This window comes from Thalassophryne amazonica, chromosome 1 (assembly GCF_902500255.1).
Source record: "Thalassophryne amazonica chromosome 1, fThaAma1.1, whole genome shotgun sequence".
Classification (NCBI taxonomy): domain Eukaryota; kingdom Metazoa; phylum Chordata; class Actinopteri; order Batrachoidiformes; family Batrachoididae; genus Thalassophryne; species Thalassophryne amazonica.
In genome coordinates, this window is record NC_047103.1 from 129,751,582 (window position 1) to 129,776,330 (window position 24,749).

General features: G+C 42.6%; 1 protein-coding gene across 2 annotated transcripts in view; it reads right to left on the reverse strand.

The window, feature by feature from the left end:
- Positions 1-519: 519 nt before the first annotated feature.
- LOC117514180 (collagen alpha-1(VIII) chain-like) overlaps positions 520-24,749 on the reverse strand; it is a 104,420-nt gene continuing 80,190 nt past the window's right edge. For both annotated transcript variants that reach the window (XM_034174514.1, XM_034174506.1), the window contains 2 exons: positions 5,864-6,149; positions 520-3,098 (listed from right to left, as the gene is read on the reverse strand). In XM_034174514.1, the coding sequence (XP_034030405.1) occupies positions 1,144-3,098; positions 5,864-6,143 (2,235 nt within the window). In that variant the 5' untranslated portion in view covers positions 6,144-6,149 and the 3' untranslated portion in view covers positions 520-1,143. The remainder of the gene's footprint in view (positions 3,099-5,863; positions 6,150-24,749) is intronic.

Consider the following 24,749-nt stretch of genomic DNA (forward strand, 5'->3'; position numbering starts at 1 on the left):
TTTAAAAAAACCCTGTCACAAAAATTTGAATCATTTTGTGATAGGAGCACGAAAAAAACATGACTGGGCTGCCAGAGCACCTCTCACACTGGGGTGACGGTTCATTTTTTTCAGCAGGATAAGGACCCTAAGCACAGAGCAAAGATATCAAAGGAGTGGCTTCAGGACAACTCTGTGAATGTCCTTGAGTGGCCCAGCCAGAGCCCAGACCTGAATCCGAATGAACACTATTGGAGAGATCTGAAATGGCTGTGCACCGACGCGCCCTATCCAACCTGATGGAGCTTGAGAGGTGCTGCGTTGAGGAATGGGCAAAACTGCCCAAAGGTAAGTACACCAAGCTTGTGACATCATATTCAATAAGACTTAAGACTGTAATTGCCAAAGGTGCATCAACAAAGTATTGCGAAAAGGGTGTGAATACTCATGTGCATGTGATTTCTTAGTTTTTATTTTTAATAAATGAAATTTGCAAAAATAAAATAAAAAATCATGTTGTCATTATAGGGTGTTGTGATTAGAATTTTCAGGCAAAAAAAAAAAAAAATAGAATTTACTCATTTTTGGAACAAGGTTGTAACATAACAAAATGTGCAAAAAGTGAAGCACTGTGAATACTTTCTGAGTGCACTGTGTCGCATTTAATCTGAAAATAATTACTTTCAATTCCAAAACATTTTTTTTGTGTGTGTGGTCCCCCATTTTAAGTGATCAAAAGTAATTGGATGGTCAGCAGTTTCCACGCCCATGCAATTGTTTCCTGATCATTATTTCATTAACAAGTCAACAGAAAAAAGTTGAATACATTTCAAGTGTTACATGTCCCTTGGAGTTTAGTTAATCAATAATTAAGAAGGTACTTGTGAGCCACTAAAAGTGATGGCCCACTCAAAAAAGGTGCTGTAGTTCACATACAGTTTACCTCTTTTGAATGTAATTACAGTCAAATTAAAGCTTGCGGTCTGCAATGTAATATCATATTCATTACTTGCTTTTCACCTCTAATACACTGTGATAGCTAAAGCAACCAAAATTTTGTCATTGTCCAACTACTACACACTGCACCTTAAAACAGTTTGACCATCATTAGGGTAACATTTACCATCAGAAAATCATTCATCTCTGCTTTTTTGTGCACATTTCTTACATTGTATACAATAAATATCCAGAAAATGTGGAATGGACATACTGACCAGCGTAAAGTCCTGCTGCCTGATCAGATGGTAGCTGTATATGGACAGTGTTTCCATTACGTAATGGCAGAACAGCACTTCCTGATGCCTGGTCCAATAAGCCCTTTGTGCATTCATCGTATGTGTACATTACTGGCTCATTGTTCTTCATAAGTGCCACCCACATGTTACCACCCTTGCAGTGCACGTGGTAAGCAAAGTAATAAATCCCAGGTATGCTACAGGTGAAAACACCATTTTGAGGACTGTAGTCCTGATTACTGTTGTGCAGAATTTTGTCAAAAACAACCGGAGAGCCAACAGGAGGGAAGGGATTTGTCAGAGTGGCAGTGAATGCAGGAACCTCTGGGCTATTCACCCCAGAATCCCCTCCATACTTTGTCGTTTTGTAAGCCTGTTTTTGGCCAATGTATGGGCCCATCACAGGGAGGATCTGTCCAAGGTCAGGATGTACAGCAGGCAGTCCTGGAGGACCAGGAGGTCCAGGTTGTCCTGGTTGCCCTGGTAGCCCAGGGGGGCCACTGGGACCAGGCTTACCTTGAGGACCAACAGGACCAAGTAATCCTGGCTTTCCCTCTCCAGGAAAACCAGGTTTACCAGGTGGGCCCATTTCACCTTTTTGCCCGGGAAGTCCAGGAGGACCGATTACTCCCCCTGGTCCAGGAAGTCCAGGAATTCCTTGTGGTCCCTGCTGGCCTCTCGCACCAGGTTGTCCTCCTTCTCCCTTTTGACCTGTTAAAGCTGAAGCACCATGTAGCCCAGGTAAGCCCCTAATTCCAGGTTCTCCTTTCGGGCCTACGTGCCCTGGTATACCTCTGGGTCCTGGCAGCCCACTCTCTCCTGGCAATCCTGGTTTACCTGGAAGTCCCTGAGGACCTAAATCACCCTTTAACCCTTGATGTCCTTGTCGTCCCCCAAAACCATATTCTCCCTTTTGCCCTGGAAAACCAAGGACACCAGGAGGCCCGATTGGACCTGGTGGACCGGGCATACCACTAGGACCAGTGAGACCGATGACCCCTGGAAGGCCTTCATGGCCTTTATCACCTTTCTGACCTGGTGGTCCTGGAAGTCCACCATGTCCTTTGTGACCCTTAGGTCCTGGAAAACCTGGTTTACCATAACCTGGTAAGCCTGGACTTCCTGGTAGACCAGGAGGTCCAAGTTCCCCTTTGGCTCCATTGAGCCCTGGCTGTCCCTGGAAACCATCTTTTCCTGGTTTTCCAATGCCAGGTAAACCTGAGGGTCCTGGTTGTCCACTCTCACCCGGTAGTCCTGCTATTCCTGGTTCACCAGGGAGACCGGGTTTGCCTGGTATTCCTGGTTGCCCAGGAAGACCATTCAAGCCAGGTTTACCCACCCCAGCCATTCCAATCTGTCCAGGTGGGCCTGGTGGTCCTGCAGGTCCTTTCAAACCAGGTAAACCAGGTACACTGATTCCTTTCTCTCCCTTAGGACCTGGAAGACCAGGAGGCCCAGGTGAGCCTTTGTGTCCAGGCTCTCCTAGAGGACCTGGCTGACCTGGAAAACCCTGTGCCCCTGGTTTGGAACTCCCTGGAAGTCCAGGAGGCCCGGGGAGCCCTGGAGGTCCCAGAAGTCCAGGTGGTCCCTCATCACCACTGGGACCAAAGTCACCTTTTGGACCTGGCAATCCGGGACCACCGTGCTTTCCTGGTAATCCTGGCATTCCAGGTTTTCCTACTCCTGGGTAGCCTTGTGGGCCAGGAGGCCCTGGCTTTCCTGGCAACCCTGGCAATCCCTGGCCTGGTATTCCAGGGGGGCCTTGTGGTCCTGGGGGCCCTATTGGTCCTTGGGGACCCTGTGATCCTTGAATTCCTTTTAGGAGACCTTCCCCACCAATACCAGTGGAAGGTGGACCCTTTGACCCTCTGGGCAGTGTCTGTCCTGTAAACAAGAGAACAAATATGACAGATGGATGTGAAAATTCACAGAAAAAAGATAAGTAAAAAAAGAAATCAATAATCATTGTTGGATAATACTTTATTGTCTTGTTATGATGTAAATTTGTGGTGGTACATCACAGTCAATGATAACTGAGCTTACATCATGACTGTAATTGTCTGACATAATAGTAATAGCTACTTAATAATTTCATAATGGTGTCAGTATAATTCAAATTCATAACTTCACAATAGCTGCCTATAAATACCCCTAGAATCAACAACGTCAGATTGCAAAGTGTAGTTTTTGGTTTTAGTTTTACAGAAAGTGAACAACTTATCCAATGGTCCAACAATATTTGCTGCCAGTAAAATTATATTATTCAGAGTGAATCTGGGTTGTTGTCTCAATCACTTACTCAAGCAATCAGAATGTTTGTCACTTCAGACTGAATAATAGCATGTATATTATAGTAACAGACAAATATTTTTGTATCAATGGGAAAAGTTACCAAAACATTTTATTTAACAAAACAAATTAGGAACAGGCAATCAGAGTATGGGCCATTTCCAAGTCGAACTGGAATTTAATCGTAAGTGAAAACTTTACACCGGTTTACAATGCATTTATTCTCCTGCACGGCAGAGTGGGTGCAAGTGCGCAAACCAAAGTCGTGCAAGTGTCAGGGCACCTTTACTCTTTCATAAACTTCGAATTACAAATCATCACCTGGATATCTGCATTAAGGTGATTACTGAGCACTGGCTGCATGAAAACATTTGGAGTTGCACTAAAAGGCCACACTAGCTACTCAAAAGATCATACGTGAGAGCAAACTGAATGTGGATTTTTTGGGGGTGGGGTGGGGGGGGGGTATTAAGGATCTAGTGCTCATATGCACAGGATCTTACCTGTCAGCTTGCATGCAATGTTGTTGCTACTGTTGTTTTAAAGTAAAAACACACTTCTGAAATTACATGAGTTTTTCACAAAATACGTACCGTACAGTATGGTAAATCTGGAGTAGACAGTTCTAAAAATATGAGTGACCATACTAAAAGGAGAGTAGTGTCAAACCCCTTCAACTTAAATAAGCCTGCAGGCCAATTCTTCTAGTCTTTGTTTCAGTGCAACAGCTGGCACAAAATGGGTGCAGTGCAGGTTTTTGTAAACTTGGCAAACTTGATGGGAATATCCCGTTGTCCTGAAAGCTGTACCCTGTTTATGTGCTCACTGAAATGTTCAGCCTGCTAATTAATATCTCATGTATCATTTTGCACTGCGATAACACTGCTATCATTAATGCTGTCAATAGCCAGACATCCAAATGCAAGCAAATCATGTTTATTATTTGCAGTTTTATGGTGTCTCTCAGGAAATATAACATTCATATCAGAAGCAAATGTGCCTCACATATGACCCCATCCATCCACCCTTCAATACCGTGCAGTCGTCCTGTCCCCTTTGCAGAAAAGCACCACCAAAAATGATGTTTCCACCCCCATGCTTTACAGTTGGGACGGTGTTCTTGGGGTTGTTCTCATCCTCCAAACAAAACTGAGTGGAGTTGAAACCAAAAAGCTCTATTTTGGTCTCATCTGATCACATGACCTTCTCCCATGCCTCCTCTGGATTATGCAGATGGTCATTGGTCAACTTCAAACGGGCCTGGACATGTGCTGGTGTGAGCAGGGGGACCTTGCTGCCCCTGCAGGATTTTAAACCATGACAGCATAGTGTTTTACTAATGTAATCTTTGCAACTGTGATCCCAGCTCTCTTCAGATCATTGACCAGGTCCTCCCATATAGTTCTGGGCTTTCTCAGAATCATCCTTACCCCATGAGGTGAGATCTTACATGGAGTCCCAGACCGATGAACATTGACAGTCATCTTGTGTTTCTTCCACTTTTTAATAATTGTGCCAACAGTTGTTGCCTTCTCACCAAGCTGCTTGCCTGTTGTCCTGTAGTCCATCCCAGCCTTGTGCAGGTCTACAGTTTTGTCCCTGGTGTCCTTAGACATCTCTTTGGTCTTGGCCATGGTCGATAGGTTGGAGTGTGACTGAGTGTGTGGACAGGTGTCTTTTATACAGGTAATGAGTTCAAACAGGTGAAATTAATACAGGTAAAGAGTGCAGAATAGGAGGGCTACTTAAAGAAGAACTAACAGGTCTGTGAGAGCCAGAATTCTTGCTTGTTGGTTGGTGATTAAATACTTATTTCATGCAATAAATTGCAAATTAATTATTTAAAAATCATACAATGTGATTTTCTGAATTTTATTCTTTAGATCCTGTCTGTCACAGTTGAAGTGTACCTACGATAAAACTTACAGACCTCTCCATTCTTTGTAGGTGCGAAAACTTACAAAATCAACAGTGGATCAAATACTGATTTGCCTCACTGTATGATGCTCTGTCTCACAAAAATGAGGTTCTCAAACTTGTTAGCTGGCACTAGAAACCAGAAAATAGAGTGTAGAGGAACAATCACTGATTCATCTTCAGTTTTCTGGCCATACAGCAAAATGTGAAAGATGGGGTAAGTATGTCTCTTTTGGGTTGCTGTATCAACATGCCTTTATGAGGTGGCCCACTCCCATGTTGATTTGAAGGGCTCATTCTTACTTCATGAAATCACACTGATTCCTTGTTGCAGGTACACTTATGAACAAATGAATGGCTAGGAATGCGATATTCCATTTATGCTAAGCTTAAAGGAAAAGTAACCGGTAATAGCAACTGTCAGTAAATTAGTTGAACCTCACCTTTGCCCTCAGGCAGTGGCCTCTCCTTCAGCATTTGCAAAGGCAGATGGGGGCGCTCCTTTCCATACTGAGGCAGCATTGAATTTTCTTTGCCATAAGGCAGATGTGGCATCTCATTCCCTAAATACTGCTGAGGATAGCCATCATTGTGCTGGGGCACAGGCTGGTTCTGCTGAGGAGGCTGCTTCTGTCCGTAATACACACCACAATGCACTCGTCGCAATAAACAGAGCTGGACCACCATGATGTATAAGTGCAAAAGTTGGAGCGGTACAGCCATCTTTTTCTGCATCAAAAAAGAAAACATACAAGAATGTAATATTTCATATGCTCGTAATAAATCCCATTTTCCCCATTTTATTTTTGGAATCTCAAATATAATGGTTCACATCATTCTTACATTTTATCACCTGGAAGGAAACATGAGAACAAATTCAATAACAAACTTCCATTATCCCCACTAACTGTACAGGCTGTAAAATGTCAGTGAAATACCCATAAAACACCTTAATGCACTTTTGTGTAGCCCAGGTCATACAAAATTACTGGCAGGCTTGTGAAGAAATAAGGCCAACAAGGTGCATTTTCCCAATGTACCAGTTAATATTAACCCTGCACCAGTCTTAGAATTTTATTTTGGTGAATCGGTTTACCAAGTTTGAGCTTAACAAGTCCTTAAAATATAGATAACATATTGAACATAGCAGTAGAGCAAACAACAGAATAAAATCAATAGGTAAACTAGCCAAGGCAATATTTGCTATTAGCTAAACCAGCTAAGAAACAGGTTTTTCTTCTTGCGCTTTTATATTTTTAGTTGCACCTATCTATAAACCTGTTAATGTTTCTGTGGCTACAGTTACCTTAGCTGCAGTGGTGGGCACAGCTAACCAAAAAAATTAGCTTTGATAACAGATAATCAGCTAACTAAAAAGTTATCTTTTATAAAGCTAAACCGATAACCACCCAAAAATTTATCGGAAGCTACAGATAACCGATAATTTCCAGTATTGTCTCCAGTACACTTGCAACTACTAACAAGCTGATTTTGAGTTTTAACACCACAATTGCTTCTGATAGCATCAAAGGCGACTACAGACCCAAACAATGAGTCAGCACTTCTGTCTTTGAGTGCCCTGCCCACTGCTGGAAGTTCCTGTTTATTACATGACTTCCAGCAGCGAAGCTCAACTCTCTACTCAATAGCAGCATTGCCGTGAGGCGGAGGTCTTAGAAAATAAAGCAGTGCTGACTTATGGTTTTGTGTATAAATAAAATTTGTACAAAGTTAAAATATAACATATATCTTTTAATGTTGAATAATGCACTAATTCTGAAGTTTTGTAACAAACACAGACAGATGCCAAAGGGATTATGGGTAAAATGTGCCTCCTTTAACACTGATTGGTTGACTCATTCATTGTATGTAAACCAACATATTAATGTGAGGTGTGTTGTGTGTTGTTGTTTACAGATAAATGTGCTTTTGTAAAATATGCCATTTTTTTATTTGTTAAAAAAAAGGCATTTTCAAAAAAAAAAAAAAAAAAAGCCAAGTTGTATTTAGATAACTGTCTGATATAACCGGTGTCAAAATAAATAGAACACTGCAATGATCTACTGGTGCCTTGACATTCAGTACTTAAGCTGGGCTTACACTGTGCGAGTTTTGGCCCTTTTTCAGCCAATGTTTCACTTGTGCAAGAATTTTTTGGATTGAGCCGAGTTTCAGCTTAATCACGTGTCCTGCATCGCGCAGTATACATGGAGTAATGAGCTGCATGTAACCTCTCACGACCACCTCCTGATTAGCAATCATATGGTCGGTATTATGTGCCGACGCGGGTTGAGGAGCGGACCTGCGTCTGACTGAACCCAGTGCTAAATAACCAGAAAGCGGTTCCAAAAACAAAACATTTATTTCCCTTTCTGTGCAATAACTGTGTACAACATAAGATATGGCTTGTCTGGCGGAGTGAAGGACGGCGCGCTCTCCAGCGCCCAAAGGGATCGAAGCCCGGTGCTTCTGGACTCAAACTCACCGCCAAACACCCCCCAGGTGGACACGACAAACTGACTCTGTGAAGGATAGAAGAGGTGAGGTAAGTCAACAGCTACAACTAATATCCTTCAATGGCACACACTATCAGCAACACATTCAGGTCTGAATTTAAGCTTTATGTAAATGAGCAGCTTCTCACAACAGGTGGAGGATCATCAGTCCGCACGCCACGGCCGTGAGAAGCGAGCTGCACAATTCTCATCAATGTTCAAATATACTGCGTAACAAAACACCAAATTACTATTAACACTTATTCAGACAATCAATCACCTCTGATGTGTGCTGACAGCATGTGTCCCTCACCCGTCCTCCTTCACAGGCACGATGTGTCAAACCCAGGCGCGGTCCTCAGCGTCTCACAAACGAACGTCACAAGGTTGAGTTCCCGGAAATTCTGCTTGAACCACTCATGGCTTAAATGCAGAACGCCATCTAATTATCTGCTTCAGCTGAAAGTCCTTAAGTCTGCACGTGAGCATCATACACAGATGCTGCGAGTCATTAGGCCTGCACGTGGACATCCTCCACAAGTGCAGCCAATAATGTTGATGAGGGTGAAGGATTCTTCTGCCAGCACCTTCTCCACAGACAAAAAACACTTTGCATACCACCTGGAGAGCAAAGAAAAGAAAACAACACAAAAACATCCAGCCAAACCCCCCAACACACAACAGTACCCCCCCATCAATGGGAAGCCTCCCGGCGACCGAACAGACCATGCCCGAGAACAGCACCTCCCTCCGGGGTCCATGACAGCAAGCAGACGGCGTAACGCTCCCAAGGTCCACAGCAGACAGCAGGACAGGGCACCGCGGCTGGAAGGCCGGCTGGCATCAACAAAACCCCAAAAAAGTCCCATATACAATCCAACATACAGGAAAAACACAAAACCCACCCAAAACCTCCCCAGGGGACCGTCCCATCCAACCCCGGGAAGAAAAGAAAAACTCCCAAATGCAAAAACCCAACACAGCCCCAACAACACAATACAAACACAAAGTCACAAAGAAAAACAACAACCAACCCCCCCCAGAATGATATGCAGCCCAACCCCCCCCACCAGAAGACCTTACCGCCAGTTCTAGGAGAGACAACCAAAACCGGAATCCCACAGAGGTCCCAGGTTTACATGGAGGAGCAGCGCCTCCCAGAGGACCGTACCATCAACCCCAGGAGGCCCCCTCCCCACAACCTAGGAACCCCAGACCCAGCCACACTTGGTGAGTCAGCCCCACAATCAATTCCCCCCCCCCAGAGGACCGTCCCATCAACCCTGGAGGTGGAACCTGGAAGGAAGCATAAAAACACAAAAATCCAACCCCCGGCGGACTTCATTAAAACACCCCGGGGGCAAAGAAAACAACTGGAAAACCCTGTTACCTCCCCCAGCACCCCGAAAGACCCCAGATCACTCCCAGAGCCAGTTGTTAGCTCCATTTTGGTGAACGGCACAAAATCACTAAGCCGGGGAAGGAAACAGGAAAAACTAACCCAGTCCCAACCCCGAAGCGCGGCGGAAAACCGGAAATACATCCGGTGCCCCTACCCGACCATACCACCAGCCTATCGGGAGGGGCGGAACTACCGAAATGGCGAACGGCAACAGATCGGCCCACCCCTCCGACTGAGGTATGTTCCCGCTGCACCACACCCCGGTAACACCAATGACGAACGGTCAAAGGCCCACCGAGGCTGGAGTGGAACCGGGCCCTAACCAAACCCAAAAAAAACACCCCTGACAACCCCCCCTAGGTGCAGAAGTCTTCTGAGAAACACTCAGTGTGACCAACCTGCACCACCCCACAACCCACAAGACGAACGGTCTTAGGGCAAGTGAGGTTGGGGTTAGGGAAGCAGGGAAATAAAAAACAACAAAACAAAACGACCCAATCCCAAACAGAAAATACAAATTCAAGTTCAAATGATAAAAACCGATGATTGGCTGAGTCCAGCCGAGCTCCGACCTGCCAGTCTTTCACTCCACCAGAACCGCCTCTAAACACCCAAACAATTTATAACCCCTCACAAAAAAAACAAAAACAGCCCACATAACTAATTTTTTTTTTTTTTTTTTTTTTTTTTATTTGTGTCCATTATTGTGCCTGTCCCAGAACACCTGGAGATATGTCATCAACATCTTTCTTGACGCTTATGTGACGGGGCAATATGGCGGCTTCAGCTCGTCCGAGCTGCATGGACTCATCCGCAAGAGGAGCCAGAGGTCCCGTCGGAGGAGTCTCAGTGGGGCGAAGAAGAGGCAGCCCAGATCTGTGTCGGGGAAAGCCCTGAGACGAAAAAACCCACTCTGATGTCCGCCCTCTCTCGCGTCCACGCTCCTTTATCCGATCATCTAGACAAATAACCAAAGATATTAGCTCATCTAAATCTTTTGGTTCGTCACGGACTGCTAGCTCGTCTTTTAATGAATCGTTCAAACCATCCACAAACACTCCTCTTAAAGCTGCGGCATTCCAACCGGACTGAGCAGAAAAAATTCGGAAATCCACGGAATAATCCGCCACACTCCACCTCCCCTGTCTGAGATTCAGCAACCGTTGGGCAGCGGTATTTGTTTTCACCGGATGGTCAAAAACCAATCGGAACTCCCGGGAGAAGTCCTTAAAGGATCCTAACAATGGAGAGTTGTTACTCCATAACGCAGTGACCCAAGCTAAGGTGTCACCTCGGAGCAAATTTGTCACATATGAGACACGGCTACCATCAGAAGAGAAGAAAGCCGGTCGCTGAGCAAAAACCAGAGAACATTGCATCAAAAACAGAGCACAGGCTTCAACGTTTCCCGCATAAGGCTCCGGATGACAAATAATTGGTTCGGAAGCCGAATCTCTGGGTGACGGAGCCATCTGCACCGGCATCGATGGTGCCGCAGCTGGAGCAGCAGGAAGCGGAACGGCTTGTGCTGCAAGCTCCGCAACGCCGGCATCTGTTTGCCTGATTTGGTTTGCGAGATGCTGCAATTGCTCCCATATTTTCTCCAAGTGTTCTTGAACTCTTTCGGCAAATGGAACCGCTTCTGCCGCTGGGTCCATTTTAGAATGGCCGGGAACTACTGTTATGTGCCGACGTGGGTTGAGGAGCGGACCTGCGTCTGACTGAACACAGTGCTAAATAACCAGAAAGCGGTTCCAAAAACAAAACATTTATTTCCCTTTCTGTGCAATAATTGTGTACAACATAAGATATGGCTTGTCTGGCGGAGTGAAGGATGGCGCGCTCTCCAGCGCCCAAAGGGATCGAAGCCCAGCGCTTCTGGACTCAAACTCACCGCCAAACACCCCCCAGGTGGACACGACAAACTGACTCTGTGAAGGATAGAAGAGGTGAGGTAAGTCAACAGCTACAACTAATATCCTTCAACAGCACACACTATCAGCAACACATTCAAGTCTGAATTTAAGCTTTATGTAAATGAGCAGCTTCTCACAACAGGTGGAGGATCATCAGTCCGCACGCCACGGCCGTGAGAAGCGAGCTGCACAATTCTCATCAATGTTCAAATATACTGCGTAACAAAATACCAAATTACTATTAACACTTATTCAGACAATCAATCACCTCTGATGTGTGCTGACAGCATGTGTCCCTCACCCGTCCTCCTTCACAGGCACGATGTGTCAAACCCAGGCGCGGTCCTCAGCGTCCCACAAACGAACGTCACAAGGTCGAGTTCCCGGCAATTCTGCTTGAACCACTCATGGCTTAAATGCAGAACGCCATCTAATTATCTGCTTCAGCTGAAAGTCCTTAAGTCTGCACGTGAGCATCATCAACAGGTGCTGCGAGTCATTAGGCCTGCACGTGGACATCCTCCACAAGTGCAGCCAATAATGTTGATGAGGGTGAAGGATTCTTCTGCCAGCACCTTCTCCACAGACAAAAACCAGTTTGCATACCACCTGGAGAGCAAAGAAAAGAAAACAACACAAAAACATCCAGCCAGACCCCCCAACACACAACAGTCGGATGAAAATGATATTGATGTTCTGGTCGGCCGTCGTGAGAGTATCCCGCTGCTGAAGCGCAACAAGCGTCTAACCTTTCGCACTGTGCATGTGCAAACATAGATGCGGAATTAGAGAGAGCATAAACAGTGATCATCTCTTTGCGAGAGCAGCTTCTGTTTCTTCCCCCCCCTTTCTTCAACTCATGTAAAGTCTTGTAATGTTTTTTTTTTTAAAAACTTTGATGTCTCCCATCGAGAGTTTTTGTACAGTTTGAGCTGGAGCCAAGTACAATGATTGAAAATATTATACAGTGTCTGCCCAGCTTCAGGGCGAATACTGCCATGAACACTACTGTCCAGTAGATGGCAGTAGAGACTGTGAAAACTTGCCAAAACAAAATTCCAGATAATCTGTATCTGCTACGTTTAAGATGCGTGGAATTTAATAAACGCAAACTGAATTTCAGACATCTTATATATAGTACTCTGGAACAAAGATGACACACAATGTCTGACATAAGCAGGACTCTAAATAGCAAACAGGAATCGATTGCAATGATTCCAATTGAAAATAATGGCGGAGTAACCTAAGCTTCTTCTGGCATTTTTACATAATAATAATAATAACACAATAATAATGACACAATAACAACATCTATAAACCCAGAGAATATATTCATCAGAGTTTTAGGCACAAAATACAAAGAGTTTAATGCTGTTGTCCGTGTGGAGCCTGATCAAAGTGTCTGAAATGCATTTCTTCTGTCGTGAATGTACTGAGATACCCATAATACACTGGGCACAGCATCTCAACACTAAAACCTTCAAAAATAGTGCATTACTTTAAAGCTAAAACTAAAACATATATCTGATATTTTCACTTTATAAAACTTTGTGAGATTAATTTAAATAACTTCTCCAAAATTAGCTTGGTTAAAATTTTAACCATAAGTTAAAACTGTATGCCTGTGGATGACTTGGGTGATATTGCTAGCGTATCAGTATGGGGTCAAAAGAAATTAGATTTTTTTCTTTTTCTTTCTTTTCTGTGACGAGTTCTCCTTTGCCTGCAGAGGGTAGAGTGGTTTCTTTTAGAACCAGCTCTACTGATTTTAGATTTCATAAATGTTTGTAACTATTCAGCTTTGTTTACCACGTCTGCAAAAATACGTTAGCGGTCTAAAAATTATCGGACCAAAACTTATTGGAAGATAATTAGTCTGATAATGGTTTTCAAACTTATCTGAAACGCTAATCCAATAATGAAAAGATGATCTTCAATAATTAGCGGTTAGCAGATTAGTGGAACTGTGACCACCACTGCTTAGCTCTGACACACTCCAGACAGCTCAAAATTTGCAAGTAGGTTGCTTATTCGCTCCCACTGACAGTCCACATATTTAGATTGCAAAATGGCAATCACGTCAAGCCTCACAGAATTTCACAATTTTAACCCTTTCTGAGGGACAAATCCCTCAAATTTGTTGACAAACAAAACAAATGGTCGGGCCCCTTCACACAAAGTGTGAATATGTACAACTCAGGGTGACTCTCAGCAAAACAGCTCATATGATTGAACCACGAAACATCGCGCCGACGGGCAGGTGTGCACGATGCCGGTGCAACTGTTCGTGCACGAGGGAACACAGTGCCAGCAGCTGCACGATGTGGTTATACATTGTGCAGCTGCTGGGATGTGGTTGAAAAAATAAAAAATACAAATTACATGCCACCCATGGGAATTGAGCCTGCGCCTTACAAAGCTCAGATTTCTAGTCACAAACTTTACTACTGAGCTACTGTCACTTTCCTATAGATGCAGGAAACTGCCTAATATCAGAAAGGTCATGGACGTATTTAAAAAAATAAAACCACACACCATATAAAAACACCACACTTATCAAGCGGGCAATACAAATATGAGCCATCTGTTCCACTGTAGGTGACCCATGGTCACTGACGTACAGTCATGAAATGACGTGAATGAGAAGCAGTGTGCTCTGATCATGTCCACATCTGCTGGTGCGTGTCCAGTTTTCCCGCGTGCGTGTCATGCCAGCGCACTGCAGGACTTACACCGCATCATGTGGAACAGAGCTCACATGGGTGACATGACAGTCAGATCGTCCGCTGCATGTTATGATCTGACGGTTTGTTTCAACCTGGGGCAGCCTGTCCATGGGCTGCAGCATGCACACACTCGCTTGCTGCAGCCTGTCGCCAAGCAATATATGTTTTTATTTATATCCATGTGAGAAAAGCAAGCAGACACACGTCCGTCACAGAGGGCAGTTGTTAGTCCATGTCCGTCCAAACACAATACATGTTGTCCAGCTGGGATGTCCAGATCGACAGATCTCCACAGTTGCTTCTGTCGGCACACCTCCTGTCAGTTTAGCGCACACACCAAAGCCACACTCATGGGGCACTTAGACAAATTTCACTGCCAGCGTGACAGTGATTGTCTGCTGACTGTTTTCGTGATGATAGTGCGAATGGCCACGCATTTTCTAAGTGCCAAACAAGCGGTGTTAGATACTCGTGTGTGTCACCTGGAATTTGGCCGACACCTGCCGTGAGAGGGTTCGATGGGCTCTCACACCCTTTCAGTCGCTGGTGTGCGCAAATAGATGTAGCTACAGGTGTACGAGGCAGCTATGTTTTTACACGTTTTGCACATGATTCCTGCTTCATGCGCACTTTATGCGCAAATTGACCAAATTCGCACTATGTGTGAAGGGGCCCATACTTACAGGATTATTCACTAAAGTTATAGCAAACTTTTGGCAGAAATGTTCCAGCAGATTTACACCCAAACTGTTCAGAATGCTGGCATCCATTAGGGGAAAACCCCTCATTATTATAACATGAAAGTCAGGCTGGTGTCATGTGATTTTGTTTACATTCTACTGCCAAAGGGAATTCTCCAGAAACCATGTGGATCCGACTGACAACAACAACAAAGCAGATACTTTTTCACTTTTTGGTTTCAAAGGAAGAAAGGAAAAGAGAAACAACAAAAAAGAAAAGAGAATCAACTAAAAGGTTGGAGGGGGGAGTCAAGGATTTATTTCCTGATACTAACTGTTGTATTCACTGGAGTCACAGTCTACTAACTGTTGTACTCACTGTGGTCATACTCTACTCGCTGTCAGCCTCACTGTAGTCAGTCTACTAACTAGTACTCACTGTAGTCATACTCTTAATAAGTGTAGTTCTTATCATAGGCACAGTCTAGTAACTGTAATACTCACTGTAGTCACGGTCCAACCGTCTGATACTATTTATTATTATTATTATTATTATTACTTCTATTTTGTCATTTGATTTTTAAATGAGCCACAGTGGAAATAAGTGTTTTCACTTTATTGTGTCATCCATGTATTTGTAAAGTATTTCCAATTATATTATGTACTTACATTGAACTTACTAAATAAAATTACACATGCACGCATGCTTTTAATATATAGATGATTTAATACCTCCTGGTAGATTGACGTGAGTCCAGAATGTAAATATCAACATTCATTATTCAGTGTTGTTAACTACAAAACCAATTCCAGTGAAATTGGGACATTGTGTAAAATGTAAATAAAAACAGAATACAATGATTTGCAAATCCTCTTCAACCTCTATTCAATTGAATACACCACAATGACAAGATATTTAATGTTCAAACTGATAAACTTTCTTGCTTTTGTACAAATACTTGCTCATTTTGAAATGGATGTCTGCAACACATTTCAAAAAAGCTGGGACAGTGGTATGTTTACCACTGTGTTACATCACCTTTCCTTTGAACAGAACTCAATAAGCGTTTGGGAACTGAGGACACTAATTGTTGAAGCTTTGTAGGCAGAATTCTTTCCCATTCCTGCTTGATGTATGACTTCAGTTGTTCAAGAGTCCAGGGTCTCCGTTGTCATATTTTGCACTTCATAATGCGCCACACATATTCAATGCGTGACAGGTCTGGACTGCAGGCAGGCCAGTCTAGTACTCACACTCTTTTACTATGAAGCCACGCTGCTGTAACATGTGCAGAGGGTGGCTTGGCATTGTCTTGCTGAAATAAGCAGGGATGTCCCTGAAAAGGACGTTGCTTGGATGGCAACAAGTGTTGCTCCAAAACCTGGATGTACCTTTCAGCATTGATGGTGCCATCACAGATGTGTAAGTTGCCCATGCCATGGGCACTAACACACCCTCATACCATCACAGATGCTGGCTTTTGAACTTGGTGCTGGTAACAATCTGGATGATCTTTTTCCTTTTTTGTCTAGAGGACACGACATCCATGATTTCCAAAAATAATTTGAAATGTGGACTCACCAGACCACAGCACATTTTTCCTCTTTGCGTCTGTCCATTTCAAATGAGCTCGGGCCCAGAGAAGGCGGCAGCGTTTCTGGATGTTCTTGATGTATGGCTTTCGCTTTGCATGGTAGAGTTTTAACTTGCACTTGTAGATGTAGCAACGAACTGTGTGACAATGGTTTTCTGAAGTGTTTCTGAGCCTTTACACAATGATGTCGGTTTTTAATGCAGTGCCAACTGAGGGATCGAAGGTCACGGGCATTCAGTGTTGGTTTTCGGCCTTGCTGCTTATGTGTAGAAAGTTCTCCAGATTCTCTGAATCTTCTGATTATATTATGGACTGTAGATGATAGAATCCCTAAATTCCTTGCAACTGAACATTGAGAAACATTGCTCTTAAACTGTTGGACTATTTTTTCATGCAGTTGTTCACAAAGTGGTGATCCTCATCCCATCTTTGCTTGTGAATGGCTGAGCCTTTTGGGGATGCTCCTTTTATACCCAATCATGACACTCACCTGTTTCCAGTTAGATATTGTTTGAGCATTCATCAACTTTCCCAGTGTTTTGTTGCCCCGTCCCAACCTTTTTGAAATGTGTTGCAGGCATCTGTTTCAAAATGAGAAAATATTTCCACAAAAACAAAAACATCTACCAATTTGAACATTAAATATCTTGTCTTTGTGGTGTATTCAATTGAATGTAGGTTGAAGAGGATTTGCAAATCATTGTAAATGTTTTTATTTACATTTCGCATAACGTCCCAACTTAATTGGAATTGGGGTTGTAATATCCATAGTTTCTCTAAAAATATTAGTCCGATCAACATTCTGTTTTGGTGGCATTCATCCTTGACCCAAAATACATAAGCATACCAAACAGCAAATGTCAGCTCTCCCCATCTGTTCCATGATAAAAGTTACACACAAGCACGTGTGCATGCATGCACGCACGCACACACACACACACACACACACACACACACACGCTTGCTTTTGTGTTTACACCCACAGAGACGGTGGTGGCACTATCCTTCTCACTCATGGTAATGGCAACATGAAACTTAACTAAACTAACTAAACCAACTGAACTACAAAAACACAATAAATCAATAACACTAACAACACTGTTAAACTAACAAAATCCACAATAACATTAAAATCCCCCAGAATCCCATGGTGCAGTGCAGCACAATTTCCATTCACCGTTCACTGTTGTTAGCTAATATCACGAATTTCTCCAAAAATATTTGTCCTTTCAACTTTCCATTTTTGCAGCGTTCATCCTTGACCAAAATACATAAACATACCAAACGGCAAATGTCAGCTCTTTCCACTTTCTCTGTGATCAAAACTATACACACGCATGCATATATGCACACAGAGGCCACTTGGCTATTTTAATATAGATTCAGAAATATGTTACTTATTGTAGCCAGCATAGCCTCGCTTCATTGTAATTAAATAAATACATTGATGTTTTCTCAACCAATCCTGAGATTTGAACTGGACAAAGACTGCTTTCACTGCCTCTAATTTAAAGGTCTTCAAAGGGGTTCTTGAAACTTGTGTATCGGTGACATTTCAGTCAGTGTGAATTACGAGACATTTGTAATTGTGTCACATCAGAATTAGAAGCTTTCCAGGCTGGGAGGATCAACCTTTATGGCCTCAGGTCAAGACCAGAGATTTGACAGACCAAGCCAAGATAGCTCTTCCTTTCACGCAAAGGGGGAGAAAAGGACCCTGGGTTTAAATGTAAAAGAACAGTATTTTGTCTGCATACGAGGTCTGTTAGAAAAGTATCCGACCTTTTTATTTTTTGCAAAAACCATATGGATTTGAATCACGTGTGATTGCATCAGCCAAGCTTGAACCTTCGTGCGCATGCGTGAGTTTTTTCACGCCTGTCGGTTGCGTCATTCGCCTGTGAGCAGGCTTTGTGTGAGCAGTGGTCCACCCCTCTCGTTGGATTTTTATTGCGAATAAATATCTGAATGATTTGGAGCTTTGCTGCATCAAATTTTTCCAGAAACTGTGAGAGACCTCCAGGTGGACACCATTACACAGATTAAGGAGTGCTCCAGCCGGTTTAAAGACCGCCCACAGCATGTGAGAGCCAATCGACAGGCTGACACCCCGCTGAAACAACCAGATCATTTCCAACGTGACGGCTTTGTTGATCTGGGACGTTGTCTGACTTCCACAAAGAAGGCGTGGACATCAGCACTTTTTCGGCACATTCCACTGTTACAGGAGTTTTTTTCATGGAAAGAGGAGCGGAGGATGCGCCACCGTGGCGCGGCACAAAACCACTCCGTGTTGGTCTCACAGGACGGCTTTCAGATGGCTCAGACGGCTTTCGGTTGCTTTACGGTCGTGTGAATATCCGAGAAATTGTGCATGAGCTCGACATGCCCCAACATGTCCTGTAAGGCTTCATCACGGCGTTGCTTTGCGCCATGCAGAAATGTCCCGACGTGCGGAATTCCTCCGCACGTCTGTCTCAATGTGCCAAAAAAGTGCTCATGTCCACGTCTTCCGCAATTCCTGTGCTAGTCAGACGACGTCCCGGATCAACACAGCGTCCAGTTTAGAAATGACATTCCACTGTTACAGGAGTTTTTGTCATGGAAAGAGGAGCAGAGGAATTCTGCGCGTCGCGGCGGAGCCGCATGGCGCAAAGCAACACTGTGATGAAGCCTCACAGGACATGTTGGGACATGTCAAGATTCAAATCCATATGGTTTTTGCAAAAAATAAAAAGGTCGGATACTTTTCTAACAGACCTCGTATATAAAAATTCTAATGTTGTCTGTGTTTTTTAATCAAACAAACTGCTTTACATATACTCAATTTAATGACGTGTTCCTTGTAACTGCTGTCATGTTTAAATGTGATGTTTTCTGAATTATCAATATTTTGTTGGTGAAATATTCTGTTTTAACCAAATGGTGTGTTTAGGATGTGTAAGTAACTTTAATAATGCTAGATTCATTCAAAGTATCTTAGCACAAAGTGTATGATAACATAGTTAATGTTATACAAATAAAGAATGCTTATGAGTTCAATGGTATGAATATTTCATGAGGTGAAAGCTGGAACATACCATTCAACGAGGCGAAGCACCGTTTAAAGTCCCCTTTAAAAGTCATAACAGAGTTTCTTCATGCTCTTCTCCATGCCCTTTGGCAAGCCCTTCTGGCTCGCTTCTCTTCCTTTTCTTTCTCTTTTTGAAACACTTCATTTTTCTTTTGTGGCCTATTGTCTCCTGTAGCTAAGCTACCACGTGATTTTCTTTGTTTATTTTTACTTTGACAACAAGGTACCAGCCTGACAACTCTTTTTAAGGCTTGTCAAGTTCAATTTTTAAGAACTTCTCTGTGGAACTTTTCAGAATAACAGCGCATTTATAGAAAAAAAAAAAAGAAAGTTAAAAGAAAGCGGCAGATTGCAAGAGGTCTGCTGCGCCGTCCTACGCCCCGGGTCAATGGGTCTGGCTGTCTCCCACGTCACCTGTCACCTCGGAAAATGGCTCCCAAGTTCGTTGGCCTGTTCCGCATTTCCAAAATTATTAATCCTGTTTCACTCCGTCTTCATCTTCCACAATCCATGAAAATCCTTCCTACTTTCCATGTGAGTCATCTGAAACGTTGCTTGTCATCTGAAAAGTGCTTGCTAATAGTAAGCGCTTAAAAGAAGATAGTAAGCACTTAAAAGAAGCTCTGAAACTTAGATTGAATGACATGTCTAAACAAGAGTGGCGAGCTAAGATTTTTGACAACAGCCAATGCTCTAATTATAGAATTTTTAAAGATGAGCTTAATGTGGAAGATTACTTAATTAAATTGGATAATGTAGATAGGATAAATTTATGTAGATTTCGTTGTAGGAATCACTAGCTACCTGTAAATAGGGATCATTTTTATGGGGGGAACAAGGGAGAGATGATGTGTCCAGTGTGTGACTTGGATGAGGTTGGTGATGAATTTCACTATTTATTTAGGTGAGAGTATTTTAATGTAAAGAAGGAAAAGTATTTGGGGGGAAAAAACGTATGGGAAATGCAAATATCTACACCATGAATTCATTATTCAATTGTAAGAGAATCTCTGAATTAAAAAACCTAGCAAAGTTCGTGAATGCTGTGATGTATCATTTCTGTAACTTATATAATGTCGTGCAACCAGAGCTACCTCAAACAAGTACTTTTATTACTACAAATTGTGGCAGACTAGTTATTCGTCCAGTTAGATTAAACCTATAATATTTATTTTTATTGTTCTTGAATGTATCATAGTAGGGCTTCATAGTAGGGCTTACTAGTAGTTAACAGTTGTTTTGCTTTGTTTTATTTTATTTAAGGGTGCAGAGTTGGAACTCTGCATTACGTGTTGTTGTGTGTGTACTATTTGTGAGCTAATATGTTCATTGTACAGTTATTGTTTTATATATTTATTGTATTCTGTACTCTCATACCCCATGTGGGGTCATTAGAGTGATCAATAAACTTCAAACTTCAAACCTGCCAAGACAAGTCCTTTGTGCCTCCTTGCCGGTCCCCCATGGAGGGGTCGCGGCGTCCGGTATCTGGTGGATTGGGAAGGTTGGGTGCTATATAAGCCTCACAGTGTGCTCATGTCCCTCACCAGATCGATGTGTTTTGTGCCTTCCTTCCAGCACTGTTCGTGTGTTTTTGCCTTGCTATTGTTGCCTCATCGTGTTTTCGACCCCCTGCCTGTGTACTTTGACCATGCCTAAGCCTGATGTTTTTTGTACTGTTGCTCATTTTGGACTGCCTTTCTGTGTACGGACTCCAGCTAATGTCTCAAGTAAATGCTTCAAAACTACTGTGTCTTGCATTTGTGAAAAGCCTGCGTTGCCTGTCAAAGCTGACAAAAGTAACTTTAATTTATAATCGTAATCTTAAATACCTCAAGAGTTTCACTGTGGTAATAAAACACAATTCTGTGCAAATTTTTGAGGAACAATTGAATTACCCCAAAGTAAAAAAAAAAAAATTCGCTCAAATATTTAATATTTATGAATACATACAAATAAGTAAAATATGTGATCAATATTCACATTTAAAAATACATCATCCTGTTGTGTGTACGAAAACTGTTTTAACAACCATTTTATTCACAACTGCTCTTCAACAGTTGTCTTTGTGTTTTACTTTGAGTATTCCACCAACAAAGAAACAACCTTAATAATTTCAAAATGACAATTTAACATGACAATGTATTAGTTAATGAAATAGAGGAAAATCTCACATTAGATTTTGTTGGAATATGAATGTTTGAAGACTGTAAAATGTAATTTTTTGTGGACTTTCAGAAAAAAGAAAAACCAAACTGTGTAGCATCATAATGACATTCCTTCTCTTACCCCTTGAGACTGATAAATTCATTCATTGACTTTCCATCCTGGCACTTGTGAAGGAAACTTTTTCCATCATGCTGTGTGTCATGAAACCCCCTGAGAATGTGTGTGTGTGCGTGTAGGTGTATGTGTGTGCGCACGTGCATGTGTATGTCTCTCTTCCTTGTTTTTCTTTGTTTACACACTCATTCATACACTCTATAACACAGTCCCATATTCTTGATGTGCATGCCACAGTGCACATGCTGCTAAAATATTAAATACAGTAAATATAAATAGATATACACAGGATTATGGAGCCCCACAGCGGGATGTGGTCGTTTTTAAATGCACATTTGTGGTAAAGAGATGGGCTCCGTGCTGCCAGGAGCCTGGTGTGAAAATAAACGCTGATGGAGGTTTTTCCTCCGCTGTGGTCTTTGTGTGTCCTGAAACATTACCAGAAAGAGCAAAGTGACTGGAAAATATACCTACTTACATTTTTCTGGATAATTATTTAAGACAACGCAAAACTGTGTTTGACTGAACACCAGATCTATGAATCATTATTTTACATTTTAATAAAAAAGCAACATGAGACTAATCTCTCTCTCTCTCTCTCTCTCTCTATATATATATATATACAGTGACGAAAATAAGTATTTGAACACCCTGCAATTTTGCAAGTTCTCCCACTCAGAAATCATGGAGGGGTCTGAAATTTTCATCTTAGGTGCATGTCCACTGTGAGAGACGTAATCCAAAAAAAACAACAAAAAAAAAAACAATCCGGAAATCACAATGTATGATTTTTTTAATAATTTATTTGCATGTTACTGCTGCAAATAAGTATTTCAACACCTGCCAATCAGCAGAAATTCTGGCCCTCAAAAACCTGTTAGTCTGCCTCTAAAAAGTCCACCTCCACTACACTTATTATTCCAAATTAGAAGCACCTATTTGAGGTTATTAGCTGCATAAAGACACCTGTCCACCCCACACAATAGTAAGACTCCAACTACTAACATAAAAAGAGCTGTCCAAAGACACCAGAGACAAAATTGTAGACCTCCACAAGGCTGGAAAGGACTACGGGGCAATTGCCAAGCAACTGTTGGAGCAATTATTAGAAAATGGAAGAAGCTAAACATGACTGTCAGTCTCCCTCGGACTGGGGCTCCATGCAAGATCCCACCTCGTGGCGTAGCAATGAGCCTAAGAAAGGTGAGGAATCAGCCCAGAATTGCATGAGAGGAGCTGGTCAATGACCTGAAGAGAGCTGGCACCACTGTTTCCAAAGTTACTGTGGGTAATACACTAAGACGTCATGGGTTAAAATCATGCATGGCACGGAATGTTCCCCTGCTTAAATCAGCACACATCCAGGCCCATCTTAAGTTTGCCCATGACCATTTGGATGATCCAGAGGAGTCATGGGAGAAAGTTATGTGGTCAGATGAGACCAAAATAGACCTTTTTGGTCTTAATTCCACTCGCCGTGTTTGGAGGAAGAAGAATGCTGAGTACCATCCCCAAAACACTGTCCCTACTGTGAAGCATGGGGGTGGAAGCATCATGCTTTGGGGGTGTTTTTCTGCACATGGGACAGGACGACTGCACTGTATTAAGGAATGGATGACCGGGGTCATGTATTGCGAGATTTTGGGGAACAACCTCCTTCCCTCAGTTAGAGCATTGAAGATGGATCGTGGATGGGTCTTCCAACATGACAATGACCTGAAGCACACAGCCAAGATAACCAAGGAGTTGCTCCATAAGAAGCATATCAAGGTTCTGGAGTGGCCTAGCCAGTCTCCAGACCTAAACCAATAGAAAAGCTTTGGAGGGAGCTCAAACTCTGTGTTTCTCAGCGACAGCCCAGTAACCTGGCTGATCTAGAGAAGATCTGTGTGGAGGAATGGGCCAAAAGTGTGTGCAAACCTGGTGAAAAACTACAGGAAACGTTTGACCTCTGTAATTGCAAACAAAGGCTACTGTACCAGATATTAACATTGATTTTCACAGGTGTTTAAATACTTATTTGCAGCAGTAACATACAAATAAATTATTAAAAAAAAATAATCATACATTGTGATTTCCGGATTTTTTTTTTAGATTATGTCTCTCACAGTGGACATGCACCTAAGATGAAAATTTCAGACCCCTCCATGATTTCTAAGTGGGAGAACTTGCAAAATCGCAGGGTGTTCAAATACTTATTTTCCTCACTGTAGATATGATCTGTGTTGCTCTGATTCATTCTTCTGTCCTCCCGTGTCAGAGTGTCCCTACCCTTGAGTCCCCTCGTGGTGTCGCCCTTGTGATTTTGTTTTACTTTTGTCCCCCGTTTTGCTCTTTGTCCACTTATGTTCCACATGATTATTACACTTGAGTTCCGGTATTAGTTTCTGTATTGTGGTGTTTTCTGTTATAATATTTTCTGAGAGTTTAGTTCTGGGTTGTCCTGTTTCAGTCCAGATTGTACACGTTTATTTCCACATAGGTTTCTGTAGTCTTGCACTGGGATATATGTTTTTAATTCTTTGTCTGTTGTAATATTGCTATTGTTGCATTTATTGTTATGCTTTAGCTTTTATTGTTGAGGCGGGATTTGTTTCTGTCGCTTTATGTTCTGTTAGATTTCATGTGCATTCCTGCTTCCTCTGTTTCATTTGTCTTCGCACCTGTTACTAATCAGTTTGTTTGTTATTTAAACCCTCTGTTATGTGTGTGTTCGCTGCCTATTGTCATTTGGTGTGTTGAATTATTACGTTCTCTGTATCTCACCCCTGCGTCTTCCCTCATCTGTCTGGTTCTCTGGTCTGTTTGTGCACCTGTTGTGTGTGTGCTTCACTGCCTGTTATCATTTTGTGTGTTGAATTTTACATCCTTTGTATCTCACCCCTGCGTCTTCCTTCATCTGTCTGGTTCTCTGGTCTGTTCGTGTACCTGTTGTTGTAGGTCATTTGCCATGTCCATCTTTGTCTCCCCTGTCTCAGATTTGGTTGTTACGCCTCTGTCCTTCTGTGTGAGTTTAGCATTTGTGCACGCACTTCCTACATGTGTTGGTTGTTCTGTGTCGGATCATGTGCATAATGTCTGTGTGTGATCATGTGTCTTGCCTCTCTGTTTCGTGTCAGTCCTGTGTGTGCGTTTGTGGTGCAAATCCCTTCAGTGTTT